Source organism: Cervus elaphus, chromosome 12 (genome assembly GCF_910594005.1).
Source record: "Cervus elaphus chromosome 12, mCerEla1.1, whole genome shotgun sequence".
Taxonomy (NCBI): domain Eukaryota; kingdom Metazoa; phylum Chordata; class Mammalia; order Artiodactyla; family Cervidae; genus Cervus; species Cervus elaphus.
In genome coordinates this window covers 428,814-451,726 of record NC_057826.1, presented here as the reverse complement: position 1 = coordinate 451,726, position 22,913 = coordinate 428,814, and the positions used below count along the sequence as shown (strand labels likewise).

At 39.5% G+C, this 22,913-nt stretch overlaps 2 protein-coding genes across 5 annotated transcripts in view; one reads left to right on the top strand and one right to left on the bottom strand.

The window, feature by feature from the left end:
• Positions 1 to 1,259: 1,259 nt before the first annotated feature.
• The window catches only part of TRIM69 (tripartite motif containing 69), a 32,345-nt gene continuing 10,691 nt past the window's right edge, over positions 1,260 to 22,913 (top strand). The window contains exons 1-4 of one of the 4 annotated variants that reach the window (XM_043919085.1): positions 1,260 to 1,457; positions 18,340 to 18,816; positions 19,647 to 19,742; positions 22,379 to 22,612. In XM_043919085.1, coding sequence (XP_043775020.1) covers positions 1,452 to 1,457; positions 18,340 to 18,816; positions 19,647 to 19,742; positions 22,379 to 22,612 — 813 coding nt within the window. In that variant the 5' untranslated portion in view covers positions 1,260 to 1,451. Of the gene's footprint in view, positions 1,458 to 18,339; positions 18,817 to 19,646; positions 19,743 to 22,370; positions 22,613 to 22,913 lie in introns of all 4 variants that reach the window. The other 3 variants (XM_043919087.1, XM_043919086.1, XM_043919088.1) reach the window with 3 other exon arrangements.
• LOC122704426 (GTP-binding nuclear protein Ran-like) lies at positions 8,064 to 9,154 on the bottom strand. The gene has a single exon (XM_043919108.1). It carries the CDS (start codon positions 9,079 to 9,081, stop codon positions 8,431 to 8,433), a length of 651 nt encoding a protein of 216 aa, XP_043775043.1. The 5' UTR covers positions 9,082 to 9,154; the 3' UTR covers positions 8,064 to 8,430.

Below are 22,913 nucleotides of genomic sequence, written 5' to 3'. Positions count from 1 at the left end.
GTTAAACATTTTAACCAACAACAAAACATTCAAGATGAAACACACTTTTTTTTTTTTTTTAACTTGGGGACATGATTTCTAGGTGATCATCGGCATTTCATAGCCATTTATTTGACAAAGAACTTGACCCAGTGAATGCCGTGCACCTTCACGGTGAGCACAAGACTGCACAGCGCAGCGGCTGTTCGTGACTCAGGGAGGGGCAGACGTGCAGACGGACAGTTAAAACAGTCACGCAAAACATGGACAAAGGCCTACTGCGCGGTACCAATGTGTGAAGCAATGGTTCTCAGCTGGAGGACGGGTCCCACTCCCATATCCCCAGCAGACATTTGGCAAATGTCAGGAGATAATTTTGATTCTCACAACTTGGGGGAGGGGGTGGTGATACTGGCATCTAGTGAGCAGAGGCCAGAGATGCAGCTAAACATCCTCAAATTCATAGGTCAGCTCCCCAACAACAAAGACTTAGGCAGCCCAAAATGTCAACAGGGCTGAGGCTGAGGTGGTACACAGGCAGCAAAGTATTTTCTACAAGGGACTGGTTATGGGAGAGTTTACTGAAGAGATAAAGATTGGGGTGAGGGAGGGAGGGCCCCCAGAAGAATCAGCATGCACACAGCCACAGAAGCAGGCATGTAGGCAATCGCATACACTGGTGGGAGGGTCACGGGCCTAAGGCTGGACAGCTAGGTAGGGGCTGACACAGGAGGAAGCAGGCTGAGTGGGAGGAGCCCCTGTGAGTGAGAACCATGGGTCCTGTTCTGGCGCTTCACAGGTCACTCAGGAGCACAGGCTGGGTGCCAACCGCTGCCAGTGAAAACTGTCATAAGTGTTTAAAATGAGACTTCTATCATCTTGCGTCCTTATGGTCTGGGGTTCTCCAGGCCATTTTACTTTCTCAGAGACAGAGTCATTTCAGTGCATAGGTTGTTTCAATGGAATGTAAGCTCTCAGGTGGAACAGCTCTCTACTAACACCACTCAGCTGGGTCTCAACGCTGTGATGAAATCAGGAGCAGGGATGAAGTGGTTATTCCTCATGCATTAATCTTACAGGCAGATGATGACGTTCCACTTTCGGGTAGCAATGTAGGCCAGAAATGGGGATATGTGACCCTTAAGATTAGACTGCCACCTTGAATCTAAATGAGTTGTTTTCCTCTCCCTGCCAAAAAACGGTGGGCAGGGAGGCTGTTTCAATCAGGGTTTCTCTTTCTCTTAACCTAACGATGACCAAAGCAACTGACAAACTGTCACGGAATCAGCCAGACCTCGCTCTGGCCTTCCTGTATCCCCAGTTACTGAACTTTCCCTCCTTCTGTTATCTCTGGGCCCATTCTTAGCAAACTAACAAGTCACAGACTCCTGATCTGCAGCCATCCTAGAGGTCTGTTGAGCTCTGGTCCAAGTGTCTATCTCTGCCCCCTGGTGGCCTGATGATAGAGCTTCATGGAGGTGAGCAACCTTTTAAGTTAGCTGGTTTCCTGAGTGTAATGTGGAAAACTGGATCACAGAAGAGGGCATGGATTTTACAGCATAAAAGAAAATTCATGGAAAAAGTTAACTTGTGGCAGTTTATAACTTCTATATTCTTTCCAGGCCTTGGAATAATTGAGAATTTAGAGAAGAGATTTTGGCAGTAAGTATTGAAATCCACCACAAACTTTTGAGAAACATTAACTAAACAAAAATATACTTTCCTTCTTAATGTAATCATGTTATTATTTTATATTGAAAAAATTTAATTTGCTCATTATACTATCACACTTGGTATTTTACACTTAAAGTTGAATTGATTAAACATATTAAATTGAATTCCTTCAAGATCTCTTCAGAGCTAAAATAATGCAGTTATACTCTGAAGTTAGTGTTTTCTTGATTGTCATATAGATAAAAGAAGATGTTTATTCACTACAACTACAGGAAAGTAAAAAAAAAAAATACTCAGATTCATCAACACAAAACTGTGACATAAATTATCATTTCCATTAGTTACCACTTCTTATATAGTTTAAATTATATGTATATTAATCATTAAGATCAGGTTCTAGTTTCCTCTATCACAGGACCTTTAGATTTGCTCTTACCCTTCTCTGTCCTTAGCTGTGGAAACAAAAAAGGTGTAAGTATTTTGTTTATAATTTCTAGAGAAAAAAGCTTCCATTATTGCCTATTTCTACTACATTCTTATTCTTTTACAGTGAGGTCAGTAAAAATAGATACTTTTTTCTAATAAGAAAAAAAATTGTGTAATTGTGAACCTCCCCTTATTTCAAAATTTCAAGCAGAAGCTGGAAAGGAGTGAATTAAATGACTTAAGATCTCTTTCAATTCTGAGCTCTGATAAGTCAAAAAATTCATAATTCTCCCTTCTTATGTGAAAATGGCAGGATTTGTGAAGCATATGTCTTGCTAGTATGGTAACTCTGCCATGTGATTTGTCCTGTACAGATGAATCATATTTCTCTGTGCTTTTGGTTAATTCTTCAGAAAATCTGCCCATCAAAGCTTTAAAAAATTACTTTGAAGTAACAAAAACTGAGAAAAAAATGCTCTTAAATATGCAACAAATGTCCTTACTAAACAAAAAATTCCCTTAAATATTTTATTAATTATGATTTAAAAAATCACAATTCAAAAATCAGGGGGAAAAAATCTCAGGGAAAAACTAAGTATTTCTTCTGCAAGTTTCTAAGGACTTCATTACTCCTTGCCTTTTCTCTGTTCTAGAAGAATGCGCTTGGTGAGTGGAGAAGGATGGCTTTCTTAGACAGGCTTAGAAGGATGAAATCAATCCCTGACTTGGATTTTATCCCTCTGCCTTAAGGTTAGACTTTCCATAAGGGTCTGTCAGTGGGTGTGATTTCCTAAGATTTCCAGGTAGAGCAATGTCAGAAACTTCTTTGACTTCCAATTGCATTCCTCCCTCTAGAGCAGTAGGAAGTTTTTTATAGGTTTTTTTGCCTCACAAATTTGACCCATTTGATAAATTCAACTGCATAAAACACTGGTTGGCTTTCTGGTGACTAAATGATTATTAGGATAATGGGCTCTTGGTCCTACAAACAGTTCAAACCCAGGCTTCGTCACTTAATTACTAGGTAACCTTGGCGAGTCCTTTAACCTCTCTAAGCTTCAATGTCAGTTGGCGCTAGTGGTAAAGAACCCTCCTGCCAATGCAGGAGACGTAAAAGACATGGGTTCAATCCCTGAGTCGGGAAGATCCCCTGGAGGATGGCATGGCAATCACCTCCAGTATTCTTGCCTGGAGAATCCCATGGACAGAGGAGCCTGGTGGGCTATATAGTCCATAGGGTTGCAAAGAATCAAATACGACTGAAGTGACTTAACATACAATCTTCAATCTCCTTAAAAATGGAAAAATATCTATCTCATAAACTTGTTGTTGTGCAGCCACTAAGTCACGTCCAACTCTTTGCAGACTCTATATAAAGTTATATGAGGATTCATTTATACGCAGTTATTTTCCACAATGAAAGATCAATAAATATTAGCTAATAAGATTAAGAGAATCCCTTGTTTTATAGCAGCGGCTATACTCTTGAAAGTCAGGATAACTGGCAAAACCTCAATTGGCAAGATGAATTCACATGAAATACATATATTTCATATCACAAAATTCACCCTTCTATGGTGTACAATTCAATGGCTTTTTTCATATTCACAAAGTTGTACAACCATCACCATTATCTAACTTTAGAACATATTTATCACTCCAAAAGAAATTCCATACCATTAGCAATCACTCCTCATTTCCCCCTTGCTCCAGCCCTAGCAACAACTAGTCTACTTAGTTTTTCAAATTTTAGTGTTACTGGTGTATAGTTGATTTACAATGTGGTGTTAGTTTCAGTTGTATGGCGAAGTGATTCAGTTATACATACATATATATTCATTCTTTTTTAGATTCTTTTCTCTTACAGGTTCTCACAGAATATTGAGTAGAGTTCCCTGTGTTATACAATTGCTGTTATACAATTGTTGGTTATCTATCTTATATATGTAGTAGTGTGTGCATATTCATCCCAAGCTCTGGATTTGCCCTCCCCCTGACATTTCCCCTTTGGTAATCAAAAGTTTGTTTCTGTTTTGTAAATATGTTCATTTGTATCATTTAAAAAATTAGATTCCACATACGAGTGATATTCTATGATATTTGTCTTTCTCTGACTTACTTCATTTAGCATGATAATCTCTAGGTCCATCCATGTTGCTGGAAATGGCATCATTTCCTCCTTTTTATGGCTGAGTAATATTCCACTGTATATATATTTGGAACCAGTCGGTTGTTCCACGTCCAGTTCTACCTGTTGCTTCCTGACCTGCATACAGATTTCTCAAGAGGCAGGTCAGGTGGTCCCATCTCTTTAAGAACTTTCCAGAGTTTGTTGTGATCCACACAGTCAAAGGCTTTGGCATAGTCAATAAGGCAGAAATAGATGTTTTTCTGGAACTCTTTTGATTTTTTGATGATCCAATGGATGTTGGAAATTTGATCTCTGGTTCCTCTGCCTTTTCTAAAACCAGCTTGAATATCTGGAAGTTCACGGTTCACATATTGTTGAAGCCTGGCTTGGAGAATTTTGAGCATTACTTCACTAGCGTGTGAGACGAGTGCAATCGTGCGGTAGTTTGAGCATTCTTTGTCATTGCCTTTCTTTGGAATTGGAATGGAAACTGACCTTTTCCAGTCCCGTGGCCACTGCTGAGTTTTCCAAATTTGCTGGCATATTTAGTGCAGCACTTTCACAGCATCATCTTTTAGGATTTGAAATAGCTCAACTGGAATTCCATCACCTCCACTAGCTTTGTTCATAGTGATGCTTCCTAAGGCCCACTTGACTTCACATTTCAGGATGTCTGGCTCTAGGTGAGTGATCACCCCATCGTGATTATCTGGGTCGTGAAGACCTTTTTTGTGTAGTTCTTCTGTGTATTCTTGCCACCTCTTCTTAATATCTTCTGCTTCTGTTAGGTCCATACCATTTCTGTCCTTTATTGTGCTCATCCTTGCATGAAATGTTCCCTTGGAATCTCTAATTTTCTTGAAGAGATTTCTAGTCTTTCCCATTCTATTGTTTCCCCCTATTTTCATTAATATGTAAAAGAATGATAAATTTAAAATTCTTTCTATACAACTGTAGGAAATAAGACTAGAAATAAGAATTTGCAACATGGCTGATTCAGGTCAATGTATGGCAAAAACCACTACAATATTGTGAAGTAATTAGCCTCCAACTAATAAAAATAAATGAAAAAAAAAAAAAAAGAGTTTGCAACATGTTGTAGAGAATTTTGAATTCTGGGGCCCTTAAGAAAACACAAAACTTATTTTGGTAGACTATGGAGAGGAAAAAAAGATTTTTGAGCCAGAGGAGTGTTAGCAATTATCATTTCTATCAGTATTGTTAACTAGATCTTGCAGCTGATTAGATGATGGAGAATGAAGAAGAAAACAGCCACAGGTAATTCAGATTTCAAAAGTGAGATGCTGGTAGTACAATAAATAGAAACAGAGAGGTCAAGTTGGAGAGACTAACATGGAAACGTACATGACCATGTGTAAAACAGATAGTCAATGGGAATTTGCTGTATGTTTCAGGAAACTCAAACAGGGGTTCTGCACCAACCTGCACCAACCTAGAGGGGTAGGATGGGGAGGGAGATGGGAAGGAAGGAGGTTCAAAAGGGAGGGGACATATGTAAACCTATGGGCGATTCATGTTGAGGTTTGACAGAAAACAACAAAATTCTGTAAAGCAATTATCCTTCAATTCAAAAATAAATAAATTTAAAAAGAAGGAACTGATTGAGAAAGAGAGACAAGTTCTATTTAAGTCATGTTGAATTTAAAGGACACATTTGTGGGTTCAGAGATTCAGATGTGGGAGTCACATTTGTAGAAGCTGTATCTGAAGTTATGGGAACGAACAGCTCACTTGGCAAGATGAGAGTACAGAACCAGAAAAGAGTTGAAGACAGTTCTGGTGATTATTACTCAGAGATAAGGAAGAGAAACCAGCTAATGCAGGGGAGTGGTCAGAGGCAAGAGAACTAGGGCAGCACCGGACCACAAGAGTCAAAGGAGAGACTCAATACATCAAGGAGAATGAAAATTAAGTTATTAAAAGAGTGTTTTTAGTGAATGACACAGCAAGCTTAAAGAAAACACTTTCTACAGGGTGCTGGGGTAAAGGGTCTGTTACAAGAGCAGAGATTCAGAAAGGTTACCTTAAGTAAAGAGTCATCCTGAGGATAAACATCCATCTGTCTAACGCATTTGTTGAGCCCCTACTATGGCAAGGCACTGTGTTAGGTGCAGGAATCCAGGAGAAGCCAAGGGACAGTGCTGTGGTTAATGTAACACAGTCACTCCCCGCATCTGTTTGTTTCTATAGAGTACTTCTTGTTTCGATCATCTAACTGATTCTTTCCTGACCCTACATATCTGCATTCTTTTTTTTTTGGCCTTACGTTTAAAATTAATCTTCTAGATTCTGTTTTTTTATGATTCTCCATGGCATGACCTTTTTGTCCCAAACTCTACCTCATGGAAACCTTTAAGCTTCTGCTTCGATTGTCAATTTCCTGATTCTCTCTCTTGTTTCCAGAGTTAAATTCACAAGAGGTTCTGTTTTCCTATACCATCTTTTTTCATTGAGTCACATCTTGGGTTGTTGAACAGCCTATGGAATAGGTCAGAAGCCCACCTGTATTTTTTTTTTTTTCCAGGCAAAGTAGAAGCAGTATATTTTGCAATTTTCTTCCAAGAATGACTCAAATTCTCTCCCACCTCCAAGTAGCTCCCAAAATTTTACTGTTACATTTAGGCTTCAGAGTATTAGTCATACTGGCATTCTACATAAGGTTACAAATACATATCCCTCATGTATCTCAATGAAAGATTTCACCTGATCATGGGAAACTTCTTATCTGTTAAAGTGTGGTTCTGAACTGAATATAGCATAGCATATACATCAATTCAAATCTGTAAGTGAATCTATTAATATTTATTCAATATTTTAACAAATTAAAATGTATCCAATTTTACCCTTTACAGTCCATTTTTCCATATACTTAAAAGGGATCCTTCCCTACTTCTATGTAGGAAAGTAATCATTTAAGGATAATTGGACATCTAAAGAACTTTGGTAAACTGAACTATAGTACAGTAGTACTTACAAGAGGAAAAATAGCTCGTCTTGATTTCTAATTGCTACAGTATGGTGTCAGTGAGATCAAACTCAGGCAAGACAGACCCAATTCATGTTTACATGTGGAAACCATACAACGTTAAGTGGTTAATCTACTGAAAGTTTGGCAGTCTGTTCACATCACTGAGAGGCTTACCTAAGACCTACTTTTATGCTGCAGCATCCTGTGGTGGTCTTGCACCACCCAGAAAAATTCTTTGGGGAGAGAAAAATCACCAAAGCTGTGATATATCCATTGAAATCCTTAATCTTTGATAACCTTTAAAGCTGGGGAGTACTTAACAGCAGGTAAACATGGAACATCTTCCTAGAATGCCAACTTTACATTAAACATGTAACATCAAAAAACAAAAGTAAATGCACAATTATATTCATATTTAACAGACGAGATGTCCCTCAAGTTCCTGCAACCATTTGTATGATTTCATTGGACTTTGACAAGCTCTACATTAGAAAATGGTTACTTCTGCCATAAGATGCAAATATAATTAAGATATCTGTTTGAAACATCTGAAACAGGTACCACCTTTGACAGGTCACATAAATCTCATCCCTAGGTGACACTACCTAAGCCCAAAGGCAGGTGGGGTTGGTGTTATTTTAGCCTAACTATTAATAGTACTTACACATCTTATCAAATACAATACTGTTGACTTGTCATTACGTTTATGTGAAATGATTCAAGTATACAAAAAATTAGGAGCATTTAACCCAATGACATCAAGTTAAGTGGTAATAGCAAAGGCAATTCAAATAGTAACATGGCACAACTTTCCCTGTTAGCGGTTTTTAAATGCTCATTTAAACAAGGGATGAGTTCACTTGCTTAGATATTTGAAATACAACTTTATTCTGATTCTAAACGAAAAGGAATGGGAATGACAGTAACAAACAAGATTCCACCTCTCAATATTGTCATGTGACTATAGCAGTCTTATATTTGAAACTCAAGGAGGAAACAACTGTGTTCCGAAACACCTAAATATGCAGGTCCAAAAAATGAAGTTTTTTTTTTTTTTTTTTTTAAACTGCCACATTCACTCCAAAGCCCATCCATCTCCTTCAGCATCCAAAGATTAAGCACATGTTCTGCTTAGCTATATAATAAAGTGGCAAACACGCTGCACCACTGACATCACAGGACAGTTGCCTATAAAACTAGACTTCTGACGCTGGGCCCCAGCTTCACTTTCTCACAGGTCATCATCTTCATCCGGGAGAGCAGTTGTCTGAGCAACCTCTAAGTCGTGCTCGTACTGTGCTGCCAAGGCTGGGTCCATGACCACCTCTGGCAGGGCAAGAGCAGGCATGGCGACAAACTCCAAGTTAGGGTCTCCAATCAATTTTCTAGCAAGCCAGAGGAAGGGCTTTTCAAAGTTGTAGTTACTTTTGGCAGAAATGTCATAGTACTGAAGATTCTTCTTTCGGTGGAAGACAATTGACTTTGCCTTAACCTTTCTGTCCTTAATATCCACTTTGTTGCCACACAACACAATTGGGATGTTCTCACACACTCGTACCAGATCTCTATGCCAGTTAGGCACATTCTTGTAAGTAACTCTTGATGTTACATCAAACATTATAATGGCACACTGAGCTTGTATATAATAGCCATCTCTCAGTCCACCAAATTTCTCCTGACCAGCTGTATCCCATACATTGAACTTAATAGGTCCTCTGTTGGTATGGAACACAAGAGGATGGACCTCAACACCCAAGGTAGCTACATACTTCTTCTCAAATTCACCAGTCAGATGACGCTTCACGAATGTAGTTTTTCCAGTACCACCATCACCAACCAAAACAAGTTTGAACTGAACTTGGGGTTCTCCTTGGGCAGCCATCGCGATGTTACTTCCAGAAGCTTCTCCGCGCCCGTCTGACTGAGGGCTGGAAAGATGGCGGAAGCGCAATTCAAAATCCCACCTGTATTTTAATCACCTGGGAGAAGGAGTGGAGGTCACAAGCTATACGCAGACTTGACCTTTAGCATGGACTATGGGAATGACAGCAACTGTGATCAATATATCTAGTAGGTACTGGGGGTGAATCTTAGTTTAAAAATCTAGCTGTGGGAAGAATAGAGCATAGCCTTTTCTATAATACTGCTTAATATTGACTTTGAGTCCCTATACCTGTTGCTGGAAGGAAATTTAACTTGTAATCTTTGAAGAGAGGCATCCACACTGATGACTGCTGAAAAGTTCATTACTTACTCTGATTAAGACGGTATATGAAAGACATATTGAAATATCCTCCCCCTACCCTCTCCCCAGCCCTTCTCTACATACATAAAAGGACTGGATAAATGGTCAAAAACAATTTAAGTGTTGGTTTTCAAGTGTTAGAATAAAAACAGTGATTTTTTTTCTTCTTTCAGAAATTCATCCAACTCAAAACTATAAAGAGAATGAAAAACAGACAAAATAGACAAATGAAAACAGATAAAAATAGTCTGTAAGCCTGGACTACAGCCCAGTATAGTGAAAGTCAAACAGGAATGTGATAATGGATGCCTAGGGATGCAGATTTTATACACTGTGAGAGTACTATTGCTCTCCAAAGAAAGTGACCCAAGACCAAAAAGCTCTTGTACTGAACAACAAGAACAGGCAAGCAGACCAAAGTTGGAGCTTTTTTTTTTTAAAAAAAATTTCCATTTGTCACGAAGATTTGAGGTATAGGGAAGGTGAAGTTGAACAAGGACAAATAGTCATGCCTGTAAAAAGCAGTCTGTTGGTAAGGAACAGTGAAGGACGTAGACTCTGCACTGTAAGAAACCCTGAAATGCTAATCATGGGGAAAAGCAAGGGCTGTAAGAACTCATGCACATACTGGTTCATAGAGCAAATGACCTTAAATATGGTCCTGCTTCCATCCTCTTGAAAGTCTCTTGCAAACAGCCGAGGAAGAACTCAGCTCATTTAATGTTTAAAAAAACAAAAAGTAAGTAGCATCCATAAAAAAAAGAGTGGGGAAAAATGTCCAGAGCAAAGCACTGAGAACTTTGGAAGTAGAGAATATGAGAAGGAAATTAAGAAAAATGTGGGCTAAAGGGAGAGGCTCTTATATTTGTCTGATAGAAGTTGCAGAAAGACTGAAGAGAATGGTGGAGGGGTAATATTCCAAGAGAGATGGCTCTATTAGGTCCAGGCAGGCAAGACCCAGGATTGAGGAGATCCAGTGTCAGGGGTAAAGAACACAGGCCACACAGGGCAACTAGGGAGCAAAGGTCTAGGAGCTCAAGCCAAAGCATTTGGATAGAAAGAGGTAAAAATATAAGTGTCGAAAGAGAGCAAAAGAGTCACTGATGAGTATGGAATCTGATGAATGGTGAGGCAAAGCATTTTTAGCTATGTTCTCTTGGCTAGAACAGATCTGAATATGAGTGAAATTAAGTTTACAAGTAGAGGCAAGCACAAAGTTATGACTGGTAATGGAGGGTTAGAAATGAATAGTAAAGAGTTCTGGATACTTAGATTCTTGAGGGGATGTACAGCAGATAAGAGACAACTGAGGTCTTAGGGTCAGAATCCTTTGGACTCCTTTGATTCTACGACTGACTCTCAAGTCAGAGCAAATTCTGAGTTCTAGTTTTCATTTCAAGAGCATGAGAGTAACCTATGGACTAATCGTCAGGGATTCTGCCTCAGAATAAATTTTCCATTTATATTTAAGTTTTTCATCCTGTGGAGGACACAATACACAAATTGAAAAATAGTATATGTACATTTAACATTTCTTTTTCCTCCCATAATAATGTTCCTCACTTCTGTCTGCCTAAGATCTGATCTTTTGAGTCCCGTCTTATATAGCCTATATATTCCCATTGACCACACCCCCTAGTCATACATCAAGGACCCATCTACCATGCTCTCCTAAAACATACTTAGCTCTACTATACAAATTATCCTTCTGTTTTGAGGAGGTTTCATCTCAGTCTCCATTTCTATACTCCTGAATCATAGCCTTTCAGCTTTAGTATTTAAGAAAGGGTAAGAATACACAGCCCACTCCAATATTCTTGCCTGGAGAATCCCGTGGACAGGGGAGCCTGGTGGGCTGCTGTCCATGGGGTCGCACCGAGTCGGACACGACTGAAGCAACTTAGCAAGAACACACAGAGTTGGTAACGGTATACGCTGGGAGCAGCAGATCTTGGCATTTGGAAGTCTAAGCTAGGGGCAAAGTCATTTCAGGAACCCTGGAAGAAAACTCTGGACGAAGGAGAGCCCTGGGCTGTCAATGGTGACAAGGTCCTCCACACAGCTAAGTCAGACAGATCCCACAGGGCCCTGAGACTCCAGAAGTTCAGTTCTGGTAAAGATATGGCCTGTGAGATGGAACTCCAGACTTGGTTTCAGGCCACCCTCTCCTTGCTGATTCCAGGACAGAGACAGGCTCAACCCAAGGCTAGTGCTCAGATGAGGAAGAAAGAATAAAGGTGAGTGGAGTGGGCAGGGAAGTGCCACTGCTAGACCTGGGCAAGGCTCCCACTCTGACCCTCCTCCAGCTATATTCCTCTTTATAAGATAAAGAGTCCATGTCTGGACACAGAGCACACGCTCTCTCCCATAAATATTTTAAATTACATGCCATGCATCCAGGACTCTTAAAATTCTCTATTCAAGAGATTCTGTGTCCACTGTTAGGACCTCCATAGCTCCCATAGGCAACTGCGTGCCCAAAGGGCAGCTGTGTATAGGGGTGTGTGTGTATGCACGTATGGAGCTTTGTTGTGTGGACTAGGTTGTCCACATACATGCTTATGAAGTATGGGATAGGGTAAGGGAGTTGGGAGGTTAAGAAAAATGGGCCAGGGACTTCGAGTAGTACTTTGCCATGACCTACAAATGCAAGTGAAAACCCAGATGTGAGCAATTCAAGGGCAGAGCCTCTATCTTACCCACTTCTATGCCCTAACAAGTTTGGGCATTAGAACAGAGCTGGAATTATTTAATGTTTACTTCATCAGACTCTTAGGTACTGATATCAAATCCACTTCTGCTGGTTACTATTTAATAATAGCAGCTATAATACTGTGAATCATTTATTCTGGGAAATATCTGGCAATACTGTGAACCATTTATCCTGGAAAACCTGCCACTATAAAACATCTTGAAATGCCAGTTAAAATGTAACAAACATCCTTTGTAATGCATACCTGAGGGTACAAGAAAGTAAAGAGAAATTCCAAAGAATACAGACTGGAAAGCAGTGAGATGGGCTGGAGTCATTGAGAGCTGTATCAGCACTGAGAGTTTTTGTGTATCTCAGGAAAACCCAGATTTAACAATTAAAAAAAAAAAATTTATTTATTTATTTTAACTTGTGGAAAATTGATTTAACAATCTTTAGACCCACATAAAGTAGGGAGTTGGACCTCAGACCCTTAAACAATGGTAACACATTTGAAGGGTTACATCCTCAGTGAAGGAGTGACAAAGAAAAATAATAAAGGACCTTTACTATCTTGATCTGGGGTCTGAGTGATAAACAAGAGTGTCCGCGGAGAATTTTTAACCACAAGCTTGCCCTCCTACAGGGTTAGGCTTAAAATTTACAATCCCCTCTATGACCTAGCTAGTGGTACAGAACCCTCCTGCCAATGTAGGAGATGTAAGAGAAGCAGGTTCTATCCCTGGGTCAGGAGGATACCCTGGAGGAGGGTATGGCAACCCACTTCAGTATGCTTGTCTGGAGAATCCCATGGACAGAGGAGCCTGGCAGGCTACAGTCCACAGGGTCACAAAGAGTCAGACACGACTGAAGCAAGTTATTTAGCATGCACGCTATGAGCTACAGATTTGAAACCAATAATATTAACATAAAATGGCGGAGGGTTGGTGTAATTTGGATCTCCAAGCAGAAATAAACACGGATATTCCCTGTAGGGACTTACCTTTAATCTAGGCAAAATATAAAACAGAAGAGATTTATAAACTAAATTATACTAAATTACACTGCTGCTGCTGCTAAATCGCTTCAGTCGTGTCCAACTCTGTGCAACCCCATAGACGGCAGCCCACCAGGCTCCCCTGTCCATAGGATTTTCCAGGCAAGAGTACTGGAGTGTGTTGCCATTGCCTTCTCTGAAATTACACTGAATTACACTAAAATTAAGGACTTCTTTTCATGGCAAGACACTATAACAGGTATGAAAAGACAAGCCATATACCAGAGGTGGGAGAAGATATTTACAAAACAACCAAAATAGAACTAGTACCTGGAATATATAGAGAACTACTCTGAATCAATAAGACAAACAGCTCATTAGAAAAATGAACAAAAGACTTAAGACACTTCTCTTAACAAAAGATGACCCATAAATATGTGAAAAATGTTAAACTGCATTAGGTAATCACAAAAATGCAAACTAAAGCTATACTGAGGTACCATTACACATCAGTTGGTTTGTTATAAGACAGAAAATATGACAAAAATAGATGTTGGTGAGGATGTGGAGCAACCAAAATGTTCATGTTCTGCTAGTAGAGTATAAATTGCTACCATTGTTTTGGCAAACAGTTTGGTATTATGTGGTAAAGGTAAAGGTGTTCATACCTCATGATCTACCAATGCTATTTCCACATGTATAATGTTTACACATGTCCACAAAAAAATACAGAAAAGACATACAATAACACATGTAAGAATGTTATTAATAGCATTGTGCATTTTTTTTACAAATTGAAGGCAACCCTGCTCTGTGCAAGTATATTGGTCTCATTTTCCCAAAAGTATTTGCTTAGTGTCTCTGTGCCACATTTTGATAATTCTTATATAATATTTCAAGCTTTTAATTTAGTATACTAATATCTGAGATATTACATATTATTATATAATATATAATTATATGTATTATTAAATTTCTAGCACAGATATTATATTATTTGTGATTAGTGATCTTTGATGTTATTGTTGTAACTGTTCTGAGGCCCCACAGATCACACTCGCATAAGACAAGGACACTTAATAAATGCTGTGTGTGTTCTGACTGCTACAGATGGGCCATTCCTTTGTCTCTCTCCTTTTCCCTGGGCCTGCCTATTTCCTGAGACATAGCAATATTGATATTTGGCTGACTAATAACCCTACAATGACCTCTAAGTGTTCAAAGGGAAGGAAGAGTCACATGTCTCTCACCTTAAATCAAAAGCTACAGTGAGGAAGGCATGTCAAAAGCCAAGACAGGCTGAAAGCTGGGCTTCCTGTGCCACATGGCCAACTTGGGAAGGCAAAGAAAAATTTCTTGAAGGAAACTAAAAGTGCGAGTCCAATAAGCTGTGAAAAGTGAAAAAGCGAAGACAGCATTACTGCCGATAATGGAGGAAGTTTTGGGGGTCTGGGTAAGAGATCAAACCAGCCACAACAACCCCTAAGTCAAAGCCTCATCCAAGCAAGGCCCTAACTCTCTTCGATTTCAGGAAGGCTGAGAGAGGTGAGGGAGCTGCAGAAGAAGAGTCTGAGCCTAGCTGAGGGGGACACACAGCTCCAGGAACCATCTCTAAGACATGAAAGTTCCAAGTGAAGCAGCCAGTGCTGAGGTAGAAGCTACAGCAAACTGTTCACAAGCTCTCACTAAGATCATTAGTGAGAGTGGTCACACTAAACAACAGATTCTCAGTGTAGATGAAGCAGCCTTATATTGGAAGAAGATGCTACTGAGGACTGACCCAGCTAGAGGGGTAGTCAGTGGCTGGCTCCCTAGTTTCAAAGGCCAGGATGTGTCTCCTGCTAAGGGCGAATGCAGCTGGTAACTTTAAGTTGAAGCCAGTGCTCATTTACCATTCTGAAAATCCTAGGGCCCTTAGGATTTACATTAAATCCACTCTGCCGGTGTTCTATAAACAAAACCTAGGTGACAACACATCTGCCGACAACATGGTTTACTGAATATTTTAAGCCCACTCTTAAGATCTACTGCTCAGAAAAAGATTCTTTTCAAAATATCATTGATAACTTGTCTGATTACTCAAGAACTCTGATTGAGATGTACAATGAGATTCATGTTGTTTTCATGCCTGCCAACAGGACATGGAACAAGGTTAATTTCAACTTATAAGTTTTGCCATTTGAGAAATACATTTCATAAGGCTATAACTGCATTAGATAGTGATTCCTCTGATAGATCTGGGCAAAGCAGATTGATAGCCTTCTGGAAGGGATTCACCACTGTAGATGCCATTAAGAACATTGATGATTTGTGGGGAGAGGTCAAACTATCAGCATACACAGGAATTTGGAAGAAGTTGACTAAAACCCACAAGGAAGACTTTGAGGGGTTCAAAACTTCAGTGGAGGAAGTACCTGCAGATGTGGTGGAATATCAAGAGAACTAGAACTGGAAGTGGAGCCTAAAGATATGACTCAATTAACTGCAGTTTCATGGAACTAAAGAGCTTCTTGATCAAGGTGAAAGAGGAGAGAGAAAAAGGTGGCTTAAAACTCAACATTCAGAAAGCTAAGATCATGCATCCAGTCCCATCACTTCATGGCAAATAGCTGGGGAAAAAATGGAAACAGTGACAGACTTTCTTTTCTTGGGCTCCAAAATCACTGTGGATGGTGACTGTAATGATGAAATTAAAAGACATTTGCTCCTTGGAAGAAAAGCTATGACAAACCTAGACAGTGTATTAAAAAGCAGAGACATTACTTTGCCGAAAAAGGTCTGTATTATAGTCAAAGTTATGGTTTTTCCAGTAGTCGTGTATGGATGTGAGAGTTGGACCATAAAGAAGGCTGAGCACTGAAAAATTGATGCTTTCAAACTGTGGTGCTGGAGAAGACTCTTGAGAGTCTCTTGGACAGCAAGGAAATCAAACCAGTCAATCCTAAAGGAAATCAACCCTGAATATTCATTGGAAGGATTGATGCTGAAGCTTCAATACTTTGGCCACCTGGTGCAAAAAGCCAACTCATTTGAAAAGACCCTGATGCTGGGAAAGACTGAGGGCAGGAGGAGAAGGGGATGACAGAGGATGAGATGGTTGAATGGCATCACTGACTCAATGCACAAGAGTTTGAGCAAACGCTGGTAGACAGTGAAGGACAGGGAAGCCTGGTGTGCTGCAGCCCATGGAGTTGCAAAGAGTGGGACACAACTGATCCACTGAACAACAAAAACAACTGGCGGTCTAGTGGCGGTCACCTTCCAATGCAGGGGATGTGGGTTTGATTCCTGGTCAGGGAGCTGAGATCCCTCATGCCTGGCGGCCAAAAAACCAAAACATAAAACAGAAGCAACATTATAACAAATTCAACAAAGACTTCAAAAATGGTCCACATTAAAAAACAAACAAACAAACAAAAAACAACTTTAACAGAGAAGTTGCTTGTTATGGATGAGGGAAAAACGTGGTTTCTTGAGGTAAAATCTATTCCAGCTGAAGATGCCGTGAAGAGTGTTGAAATAACAACAAAGGATTTAGACTATGAAATAAAATTAGTGATAAAGCAGAGGCAAGGTTTGAGAGGACTGACTGCAATTTTGAAAGAAGTTCTAGTGTGGGTAAAATGCTATCAAACAGTGCCGCAAGCTAAAGAGAAGTCATTCGTGAAAGGAAGAGCCAATCAACGCAGCAAACTTCACTACTTATTCCAAGAAACCTCCACAGCCACCCCAGCCTTCAGCAACCATCACCCTGAACAGTCAGCAGCCTTCAACACAGAGGCAAGGCTCTCCACTAGCAAAAAGACTCCACTTGTTGAAGGCTCAGATGATGGTTAGCATATTTTAACAAAAAAAGTATTTTTAATTAAGATAAAAATTTTTTAGTCATCATGCTACTGTACATGTCATAGATTACAGTAATAACTTTCATATGCACTGGGAAACCAAAAATTTCATGTGATTCACTTTACTCTGATATTCATTTTATTGTGGTCACCTGGAACCCAACTCACAATATCTCCAACATATGTCTGTATATAATATAAAAGAACATGAGTAGGAATGTTCCTAGCAACACTACTTATAATACCTCCACACTGGTAACTACTCAAAAAGTTTATCAACAATATAACAGAGAAATAAATTATGGTATATTTACACACTGGATATTACACAGCAATGAGGATGAATGGACCAAAACTATATAGAATATGAATAAATTCCAAAAATATAATGTTGACAAAAGAGGTCAGCAACAAAAGATTTATATAAAATTAAAAAACAGGTAAAACTAGTATATTGTGTTGGAAATCAGGATGGGGGTCAGTCTTAATGAGGGACAGTGACTTGAAGCAGGCATACAGGGGGACTTCTGGGATGCTGAAAATGTTTTTCTTTTTTTAATGCTGTTTTCAATTTTTTTCTTTTTTCAAATTAACTTTTTATTTTATATTGAAGTATAGCCAATTAGCACTGTGACACCTTCAGGTGGACACTGAAGGGACTCTCAGTCCATATACATGTATCCATTCTCCACCAATCTCCCCACTCCCATCCAGACTGCCACATAACTTTGAGCAGAGTTCCCTGAGCTATACAGTAGGACCTTGTTGGTTATCCTGAAAATGTTTTGTTTCTTGATCAGGGTTATGATTACACAGATATATTCATTTTGTGAAAAGTCATTGATCTGTATACCCTTATGATTCTACATTTTCTGTATAAATGTTATTTCTGGAATGTGTTTTTTTAAAAAGGAAGGGGGAAGGGCCTGGATGATATTATGGTTGATGGTATTATGCCATTAACTGAGGAATCTGACAGATCTTTCAATTCTTTGCACATGACTTCCAGAAAACAAAATGAAAGGTAATAACTAATAGACCAGATGTTTAAAGTAAAACTTTCAACTGATACAAGGAGAAAGTGAGTGGAAGAAGTGATATACAATGAAACACATTTCTTTGACTGGGTACTCTTTCTTCTTCTGCCTTGGTTCTCTATTAAACATTAATAATGTTGGGAGTAGAATAAACTCTGATGTTAGAGAACACTGCATTTACTGATCACTTTCAAAGAAGAGATGATAGTGCTTTTACTCTGGCTGCACCAATTCTCAGCTCCTTTAGGAACAGAGCCCACTACCCTGAAATGCTGAAGTGGGCAACAAGAAAGAGAAACTCATTTTAGCTGTTCTTTTTCAAAGGTATCTTCCAACCTCTCCTCCAACACTGACTCAGACAGCTACGCTGAAGTGAATGATTTGATCACCCAAATATCCTCCAAAGTGCAGATACAAGATATTACTATGGAATTACACTGCCCACTGTGTAATGACTGGTTTCGTGATCCACTAATGCTAAGCTGTGGCCACAACTTCTGCCAATCTTGTATCCAAAATTTTTGGAAGCAGCAAGCAAACGAAACATTCTGTCCTGAGTGTAAGATGTTATGTCCGTACAGCAACTGTACATTTAACCTTGTACTGGAGAAGCTAGTAGAGAAGATTAAGAAGCTACCCCTGCTCAAGGGCCATCCACGGTGCCCAGAGCATGGAGAGAACCTGAAACTGTTCAGTAAGCCAGACGGGAGACTAATTTGCTTTCAATGCAAAGATGCTCGATTGTCTGTGGGGCAGTCTAAAGAATTCCTGCAGATCTCTGATGCTGTCCGTTTCTTCACGGTGGGTGAGCCCTGGGTCTTGAACAGTCTTGAGCAATTCCTTAGGAAGGCTGGGAAAAATCATTTGTTGGACTTCTTTCAATACCACCCCTTCATTCAAGTGATTATTAGAAAGCTCAGAGTGCTCAAAAAATACAACGTATCTTGCAAAGTTCTTTCTCTGCAGTTGTCAATTATAGGGAAGCAGTAAAGGAGCTCTGGCCTACTTCCTCAATCAATCAAACATTTACCTAAACCTAGCCTTGACAGCATTCTACCAGACACTGTACAGAACATGGACATGTAAAATATTGCTTTTGTTATAAAAGTCTTGAAATTTAGACAAGTTTAAAGTGAACAAAACAACAGAAGGAATATAAGACAGTCTACTGCTGAGAGCTAAATTTTTGTCACATTTGTAATTCACAAGTGTTTAGAATTTCAGAGATTAGAGAAAACTGAAATGGTCAGGGGAGGCATGGTGAAAGAAAGCTTGAACGGGGGGCAATTATTTGAATTGACAGAAGGAATAAACAAGTGTTCTCAGAACAATGTAAGTAAAAGTAGAGATAGCAAGAACAGTATAAATATAGTAGAAAATGTACAGAGTTCTGTTATCTTTCTCAAAGCCCTGTAGTTAGCTAACAGGAAGATAAAACTTAGTTTTTCTGCAGTTTGTAATTTTCTTCACAATTTTTGGAAGAGACAGGAATTATGATACGAGGGAAAAGGAGACTTTTGTAGCAGGAGCTTGCTTTCTTTCCCCCTGACACCCTGGGGCTTTGGGGTAGATGTTCCTCATGGCCCTTTATCTCCCAATTAGCAGGGGTTAATTCTTTATGGTATCCCTAGGAGGAGCTTACCATCCATCAGGGTCAACTGGAGGCAACCCTGAAGGAGCTTCAGTCCCTGAAGAATATGCAGAAAGATGCTATTGCTGCTCACAAGGTGAGGAACAGGGTAGACGGATCATGAGACAGAACTGGAATTGTACCCTCCTTGTAACTTCAGCTATGTGGGTGGAAAGGTATCTTTACATATATAACAAAATGCTAAATGGCACCTGGGCTATAGAAGTAGAAAACAGACATTGTAAGAGTGGAAAGAAATATGGCAGTGGACTAGGTTCCCAATAGCTGATCAACAGAGAGAGCAGACTGACCTTTCCCCTAGATAAGCCGATCCTTTTCGTGGTGCAGTCACTAGGTGACTGCTATGGGGCTGTGATCTGTCTGATTTTTCCTATTATCTATGGCAAAATAAGGAATTTATTTTTAAAAAATCCACTAAAGATTGCAATGTTCAAAGAAATACCTTTCTTTTCTTTGGGTTTAAAACCAGGCATCTCTGAACCAAAGTCTCTTAGATTGCTGGCTTTCTCTCTGATCTAATCCTTCTTAGCTTTTCCCAAACTAAATAAAACTACTGCTTATACTTTCAACTTTACAGGAGCTCTAGGACAACATTAATGGTTAGGGACTTGGCAAATCAGTTCCTAGGTTGGGGGAATAATTTGGGAGTTCTGTTTCTTCATTAATTATTCTATAGAGGAGAGTCTTCTCTGGCATTTGGCTTCTGGAAGAAGAAATAAATATAATGAGGGAAAGAAGAAGGATAGATGGAAATAATGATGTCTCAAGAGAATCGTGTTCCTGTTCTAAGAGTTCTTAGTTCAGCTATTACAGTCAACACTCATTCATTCAACAAATATTTGAGTGGTGCAGGATTATGCTAGATATTGTATTCCAACTATGGTGGGAGACAGATGTTAATTAAATAATCCCACCAATAATAAAACATCACTGTGATAATTACTATAAATTACTATAAATATATAGTATATCAGAGTATATAAATGGAGAACCTAATCTAGACTGAAGTCACTAAAAATTGAAATTAAAAATTTCTTATTAAAAATTGAGAATTTAAAGGATAAGTGTTATCTTTAGCCAAGTGAACTGGGTGAGGGGAATATGAAGGAAATGGCCTGGAGAATGTTCTATGAAGAGGAAAGAGCATTACAGAAAAGTTCTTGAGACAGGAAGCTACTTACTATGTTAAACAGAAAGAAGGCCGATTAAGATGGATCTTGGTAGGCAAGATGAGACCGAAAAGGCAGATAAGGCCTAATCATGTAGGCCCTTGTAGATAAAGTTATGAATTTTGAATTTCATTCTGTGCATAATTGAGAAGTCATTAAAGGGTTTAAACAGGACATGGTCTCATCTCATTTTGAAAGCATCAGTCTGGTGGCTGTGGGAGTGTGGACTGGAGAAAGGCAATGACAAGGATAATGGTTAGAAGACGACTACTGCGGTGATCCCAGAGAACGATGATGGCTTGGACTAAAAAGGCAGTAGAGACCGAAAGAAATAAACAGCTTCAGCATATGCTTTGGAAATAAAAACTACCTGCATGTGGTGACTGACTAGATATGAGAGGCGAGTGGTGATATCAAATAGACAGTTGGATATATGAATCTGGAGTTCAGAAGTTGGTCTAGGCTGACAAGAAGTCAGTGTACAGACTACACTTCAAAGTTGTGAGAGCAGAGGCTCTTACCGAGAATGAGAGTGTAGAATGGGAAAGGTAAAGAGCCTAGGACAGAATATCAAGTCATCTAATATTCAGAGCTTGGTTAGAGACACAACTAACAAATGAGACTGAGAAATAGTGGTGAAATAGGTAAAAGGAAAAATGGAAATGTCTGACCTAGAAGACAGTGAGAGTTAAGACTATTTTAAAGAGTACAATTACAGTGGTTGACCATAGAATATAAGCTGGATAAGAGGGGACATGAAGACAGAGAAGTTGATGAACAGAAATGGAGGGGTCAATGAATAGGAGGATTCTATGAAATCCAGTAACTGTTGCAACAGTGGAATCTGGGTAGGTAAACATAAAGAGTAATTCTGGAGATGGTACAATTGCCGGGGAAGATAAAACCCTCAGTGTGATTAAAAGAATGAGTAGATAAAGGTAAAAATCACTAGAAATGATGATGAGGAACTGAGAAGCCAGGCTGTCAGATGGCTTACCCATGAGGAAGCTGAAGTCACCTAGGAAAAGAGCTGCCAGTGTAGCAGCTATCAATTTCAGGTGCTTCAGACATTGCCCATCTCTGGCTTCTTTTGTATTGTCCTGGCAGCAGGAATGGTACCCCCTCCAGTTCTGATTTCTTAAAAAAGGACAGTTCTTCCAGCCTCCTATGGACCCAGTCTAACAGCATCACTTGGTAGATAATGGTTTGTACTTCTGGATAAAAGGGTATTATTGTTCATTTTAAAATGTTTGATTAACCCCACAGTCTTATTTAAGATGGCATTAGTTACCACCTCAGTTTTGCAACAGGAACCTAGAGATGACTTTTGATTATTTCAACCCTAACTATTAAACTAGCTGGGAAAGACAGAGTAAGTTTCCCAAAGGCCTCCTTTTAGTACAGTTGAATGTTGATATGCAGTATTTGTATGCATTTTCCTATTATGGTATTTCCCAAGTTGTATGAGTGCTGGTGGTGTGGGCCCCCATCCCTAAATCCTAGTCTCAGTAATTACCATGGTGATGATCATGGAGGTTTCCAGGAAAACAAGCTACATCTGCAGCAACACATCTCCCTGGAGTTTCTAAAGCTGCATCAGTTCCTGCACAGCAAAGAAAAGGACCTTTTAAGTGAGCTCCGAGAAGAGGGGAAAGCCTTGAATGCGGAGATGGAGCTGAATCTGAGCCACATTCAGGAACAGTGTCTCCTAGCCAAGGAGATGTTGATGAGCATCCAGGCACAGATGGAGCAGCAGAACCCCTTCGACTTTCTCAAAGTGAGACTCCATACCAACATGACTATGGGTACAATAGAGGGGGGAAGAGAGGGTTGGAAAGAACGTACAAGCAGATTTGCCCTTCCAGGAGGGGAAAAAAATCTGCTGTAGTGATTTTAAGATTCCCTGGGAGAAAAGCAGAAGGTTCCTTTTGTCTTATACTCAACTGAACATTTTCACACACCTAGTAAAGAATGCCATTAAAAGCAATATGCTTTAATATTTCCCCATAAAGAACTCTGAAGCTTTATTTCTCAAAAATAAGAATGCTGCCACCTAAACTGTATCTTTTACTGGCTCT